This window comes from Mustela nigripes, chromosome 1 (assembly GCF_022355385.1).
Source record: "Mustela nigripes isolate SB6536 chromosome 1, MUSNIG.SB6536, whole genome shotgun sequence".
In the NCBI taxonomy this organism is placed as follows: Eukaryota; Metazoa; Chordata; class Mammalia; order Carnivora; family Mustelidae; genus Mustela; species Mustela nigripes.
The window spans coordinates 44,203,890-44,209,889 of NC_081557.1; the positions used below are offsets into that span (position 1 = coordinate 44,203,890).

At 44.4% G+C, this 6,000-nt stretch overlaps 1 protein-coding gene across 1 annotated transcript in view; it reads right to left on the reverse strand.

The window, feature by feature from the left end:
- The window catches only part of DNHD1 (dynein heavy chain domain 1), a 70,023-nt gene that overhangs the window by 43,734 nt on the left and 20,289 nt on the right, over positions 1-6,000 (reverse strand). The window contains 2 exon segments of the mRNA XM_059392611.1: positions 3,458-3,701; positions 3,791-4,056. Coding sequence (XP_059248594.1) covers positions 3,458-3,701; positions 3,791-4,056 — 510 coding nt within the window.

A 6,000-nucleotide genomic window follows, 5' to 3' on the forward strand; every position in this document is an offset into this window, starting at 1 on the left:
TATACACACACTGGAATATTATTCAGCCATAAAAAGAATAAAATCTTGTCACTTTCAATAACATGGATGGAGCTAGAGAGTATTATGTTAAGCAAAATAAGTCAGTCTGAGAAAAACAAATACAATATGCTTTCATTCATATATAGAATTTAAGAAAAAAAAATGAGCAAAGGGGAAAAAAAAGAAAGAGAAAGAGAGAGGCAAACAAAAAAACAGACTATTAACTGTAGAGGACAAACTTATGGTCACCAGAGGGGAGCAGAGTAGGGGGATGGGTGAGACAGGTGATGGAGATTAAGGAATGAGCTTGGTGTGATGAGCTCCGGGTATGGTATGGAAGTGTTGAGTCACTATATTGTACACCTGAAATTAGTATTACACTGTATGTTCAATGACTGAAATTTAAATAAAAAACTTTTTTTTTTTAAGATTTTATTCATTCATCTGTCAGAGAGAGAGCAAGAGAGAGCACGCACAAGCAGGCAGAGGCAGAGAGAGAAGCAGGCTCCCTGCTGAGCAAGGAGCCTGATGTGGGACTCGATCCCAGGAGCCTGGGATGATGACCTGAGCCTAAGGCAACAGCTTAACCGACTGAGCCACCCAGGTGTCCCTAAATAAAAACTTTTTAAAAAAATCACATAGTGGTAGAACAAAGATTCAAACTCAGGCAGCCTAACTCCACTCTGCTCTGTTTTATATTTTGAGGGGTGAAAATAAACTGACTTCTCCTCTAGGATCATCTCAGTAACCGGAAAGTGAGATAGTGAGTTCCAGGCACAGAGAATTAAAACACACTGGGTATGAACCTTCTGGAGCCTAGAAGGAAGTCATCAGTGGGATTTAATACCAAGAACGGAGACTGAGAAAACCAAGAGAGAGAAGGAATGGGTGGAAGGAGACCTGAGGTTGAAGAAATACACCAGGAGAGAACATATCCTTTAGCAAACTACCCCTGGGGCCTATCACTCTAGCTAGGTTGTTGGAACTGTGCAGCTTTTCAGAGCGGCAGTGGGCAGGCAGGTGATGGCAGAGAGGAGCTCAGCAGCGACATCGTATGGTAAAATCAGAGACTGAAAAATACCAGGGCTGCTGGGGGTTAGAAATTGGAGACGGATGATGGGAAAACAGATTTGAGAGATATTTAGGAGGCAGAAGAATGGAAAGAATTTGGTGTTGGAAGTGGTGGAGTTAGGGAGAGGGCAGAGTAAAGGATGGACACTAACTCACAAGAATGAATAATGGTGTCATTCACAATTCAAGGAAGACCAGGCAGAAGAGGAACAGAGTTGGAGGATAAGTAAGCAAAACTAGATCACAAGAAGGATAAGATTAAGTGAAAAAATTAAGCACCAAGTGCCTGGCTGTCTCAATGCCGGAAACGTTGCAAAAAATATTTCATTTACTCTTCTAGTCATAACTCTGAGTGACTAAATTATCAGGCCCATGTTACAAATAAACTAACTGAATGAAGTTCAGTGATCTGGGGTCACACAAACCACTGAAAAGCAAACCCAGGATTCTGAACGCCATGTTTTTCTCTATCTGTTCTTCTTGGAGAGACCAGTTGATCTGGACTAAGGACCAAGAATCTAACAAACTAGAAAGAACAGAGACTTCCTGAACAACAGTGGAGCAAAGCCTACCCCAAATAGGGTCAGAAACAAAGTAGGCCAGTCACAGGCCCTCCCTGTTCCTGCCATGCAGCCCGAAACCCTTGTACATTTAGGTGGGATGGAGAGAGGGAAGAGTGGGGAATTTTTGTGGCCCAAAAGATGCCTAATAACGCATGTTTTCATCCATTGAAGAGCAAAGACAAGGAGGGAAAGGCAGGCAAGCATTTTCAAGCAAGATCTCTCAGGCCACCCACTTCCACAAAGAAAGCAGGCCTGGAGACCACAAGTCTGACAGTACCTACTCTTTGCAGGAAGCAGACACTATTGGTTATTGGGAGCTAGGTAAGAAAACAGAACCACATTCTGCTTCCTAGAACAATCAGTGGCTTCCCAATCTACCCCACTGTGAGCCTTTCGAAGACCAGCTTCTAGGCAGAGACACTTTAGCTGGTAAACAATAGCATGAGACACCCTTCTCATTGGAAGGGAGGGGGAAAACAGAGGAACAAAATGAGATCTTAAACCAAATTTCTCAGAGACCCAGGGAGTCCAACAGCTACGAGGCCTTGACCTAGTAGGGGGACAAGAGGAAAACTGAGATAAAAAGGAAACCCAAATGGGTTGAAGATGAAAAGGTTGACAGAGTGGGACCGAGCTCCACTTTCTGTGTGGAACTTTGGGAAGATGCCACTGCAGAGTGCCCCTGGGCTAACACAAGATAGTCACATCAGGGTAGAAATCACAGTGTGATGCATTGTGGCAAAAGGAGGGCCAAACACAATGCTCCCAAGTCCCTCACAACTCCCAAATGGCAGGAGATACAGAAGATAATGGAGAGCTAATAACCAGTGGACCTGGAAGGGGTCCTATGTAGAGGGCAGAGGGACACTGAAGCAGAACCTATAGGGCTAGCCAGCCTAAGAGGAAGGCTAGATGAAGGGTTTACGAACACCCCAAGGGCCTACGAAGCCAGCAGGAGCAAATGCAGGGCCAAGTCGGCAAAGGTAGACACTCTGGGCTCCTATCAGCCAAGGGAACACACATAGGTACACCAGCTCAGGCCACAGTGGCCCCAGAAACAGCAATGTTAGGAGGAGGCCAGAGACCAAGCAGGGACATGTTACAACTCGGTGAGGGTTGACAGAAGCCAGCAAAGAAGAGCACAGAGCCCAGCAGCCCTCTCCAATGCCAGATGCCACCTTGCAGGGGAAGAGGAGCAGAGGGCACTTGAGAATAAAAATAACCCAGAACTGTAGAATGAATTTTTAATTGACCAAATACCCAAAATGTTCTGAATTAGACCCTAAGCACTGCTTTATATGAAAAGTGCTTTCACTTTCAATTGAATCCATTCTTTCACCACCTGCAGAAGTTATAACTACAAGTAAGGCCGTAACAGTTAAAGAGAATAACTTTTTATACATGCAAATTATAGTGTCAGTTTTGACTCTGTTGCATGTGGGGACAGGCACTCTTGATTACCGAGAATATCTGCAAAGAAACTGAGCTCACGAGCCTTAGGAGTAGATTAAGACTTTTCTCAGTCACATTTGGTTTGAACTACTTCCATCTCAGGAAAAAAGAAAGTGTTGGGTGATAGAAACTTGACTCCCAAAGAGTATGAAGAATGAACAGAGCCAAAACAGACAGGGAGGCTATCCTCTGTAATGATGGCAACTTTAACTGCAAAGGGAAGGGCCTGGGACCTGGGCCTCTGGGAGGATCTACAAGTCCAATGAGGGGCCATTACCAAAAGTCCTCGGAGGGCAGTCCAGGTCCAAGGAGAGCCACGTGGATCAGATAAGGAAGGCGGAAGGAAAGGAAAGAGGATGAGCAGCACTCACCCATCTCTGACTGTATGTGATGGCAGCCCAGCAGCATCAATCTGCCTTTTGTAACCAGCTTGTTAGGGATGTTGGAGACACGGGTCTGCCAAAGATTCAGGCAGCTCACCAGCATCACATAGTTCTTGACAGGACCACCTCTCATGGACTCCAGCTTCTTGGGCCCCCAGGCCTGCAGGAACTGGTGAATGCTTGTCATCCAACGATATTCCCTGCAGAATTCCTTCACCTCATGCAGCATGCCCTAGGCACAGACAAGGTGCTTAGGACAGAGGTGGATGGCTATGACAGGAATTAGTGAGCGTCTTCCCCCTCCTTAAACTCTCTTCTCACCTCCAGCAAGGCCTGTTGCATAGTCAGTGCCTGCTGGATCCGAGGATTGTTGTCCAGGTCCTCTTGCAGCTGCTTATAACTGGGGGGCAGGTACTGGCCCCGCAGCCGGTACCCACGGACCTCTAGAGCTTCGGTAATCGTGTGAGACTTCCAGGGCCACACCAATCCTATATTTGGCCCACAGAAGATGTGCACAGCATCACTGGGCTGGCCCTGGAGCTTGGGCATCGCGAATTCTGTGTTCGAATCTTCCTCTTCATCTTCTTCTAATGGGGCACAAACCATAATTGTCCATTGAGTGCCCTGCAGGGCCCCCACGGAACCTCTCTCTCCACCTGAGTGTATACATTACACACACACACACACACACACACACACACACACACACACACACAATCCCTTGCTCCTGAGTGAGTTGACGCACATGCATCTATATCACAAACACAGACCCACTGAGGGAATTTTTATTTAGGGGTCAGGTTCAGAAAACGGAATTTAGTTAGTATAAGCAATAAGGGAATTATTATAGAAAATTAAGTGGTTTGCAAACAGTTGGAAGAACTGAAAACCACTCTAGACTGAGCATCTATAGCTCTGCATTGCCTGGCAAATTGGGAGGGCAGAGCCATACTGGCAGCTACTGAAGCACACTACCTCTATTATGATCTCCTCCAGCAAAATGGATGGCATAGGCACTGCCTCTCTCCCATTCTTACCTCAGTTCTGAATTGAAGTCCATGCACATCTAAATCATGTACAACGCCTCTCTGCAAGGAGGTCTAGGAAACATAGTTCGTAGAACTCAAGCCTCTGCAGAACAGAGGAGGAGGCTGAGCTTGGCAGTCCTTAGTATCTGTCTTAAGGAATATTCTTGAGCCTGGCTTCCCCTTTAACTTCTTAGAAACTGGTTAATTGCTAATTTCAGTATTTGTGTTGAAACTTTGTGTATAAGGGGGAAAAACATCGAAATGTTCAGAAATTAGATGCACAGGACTCTCTCAAATAAATAAATCTTTAAAAAACAAAAGCAAAAACTACATTTAAAAGAGCATACTTCAGAATATGCCTCAGAATGTTCAATAACAAAACATATCTATTAAAATTACTGAATTTCAAGAAAAAAAGAAAAAAAATGTTTCAGGCACCCAGGAAAAAAGGGAAATAAAATTTTGGTCTCACAAGCCCTTCCTAAGGAATCTAAATAGAGAATGAGCTTTTTTTTTTTTTTTTTAAAGATTTTATTTATTTATTTGACACACAGAGAAAGATCTCAAGTAGATCTCAACAATGAAAACAATTATCTCACATAACAAGAAGTCTTTCCAGGTAGGTATTCCCAAGGTTGGTTCAGTGGCTCAAAGATGTCACGAAGTATCAGGCTTCCTATAGTCTTCCCCTACTACTTTCTGAGTTCAGTTATACGTAAGGGCAGATTTTCTTAGAGGGGTGTGTGTGATAGGGGAGGCTGAATCAGAAATGTTCTTTTCATCTCAAGGCTTATTGCCTCATAGTTGCAAGACAAGCTCCAGCTCCAAGCAGCCCATTCTTAGGCAAGATCAGGGGAAAGGGGAGGAGCATTGGAGGGAAACCTCTTCGTGCCTGACTCTCACATTTTATCAGGAAAGGAAATCTTCCAGAAACTCCCCAGCAGACTGACTCTTATATCTCATTGTAAAAATCTAGGTCATATGGCTACCTTGAGCAGCAAGAACGGCTGGGGAGTCAAATGGCAGACATTTCTAATTTCTCACAGAAGATGGGCTCTTCTACCACAGAAGAAGGGAGAAGGGCATCGCTTACCATTATGCCTTCCACGATTCCATTCTTCCATTCTCAAAACCTGGAAAGCAAGAGAATGACCAGCATTCTCTATAGCATAATTTCATACTGTATTATTTCCCTTCTAATAATTTATATTTAATAAAGCCTTTAATTTTAGTTCTATAAGTAACAATATATTTAAGCTAACCAGCAGTCTTTATGTTGATCGATCTCTCAGTTATTATTATTTTTTTTTGTCAGAAGCTCATTCTCAGGTTGCCTGGATGGCTCAGTGGGTTAAAGCCTCTGCCTTCGGCTCAGGTCATGATCCCAGGGTCCTGGGATGGAGCCCCACATCGGGCTCTCTACTCAGCAGGGAGCCTGCTTCCTCCTCTCTCTCTCTGCCTGCCTCTCTGCCTACTTGTGATCTCTGTCTGTCAAATAAATAA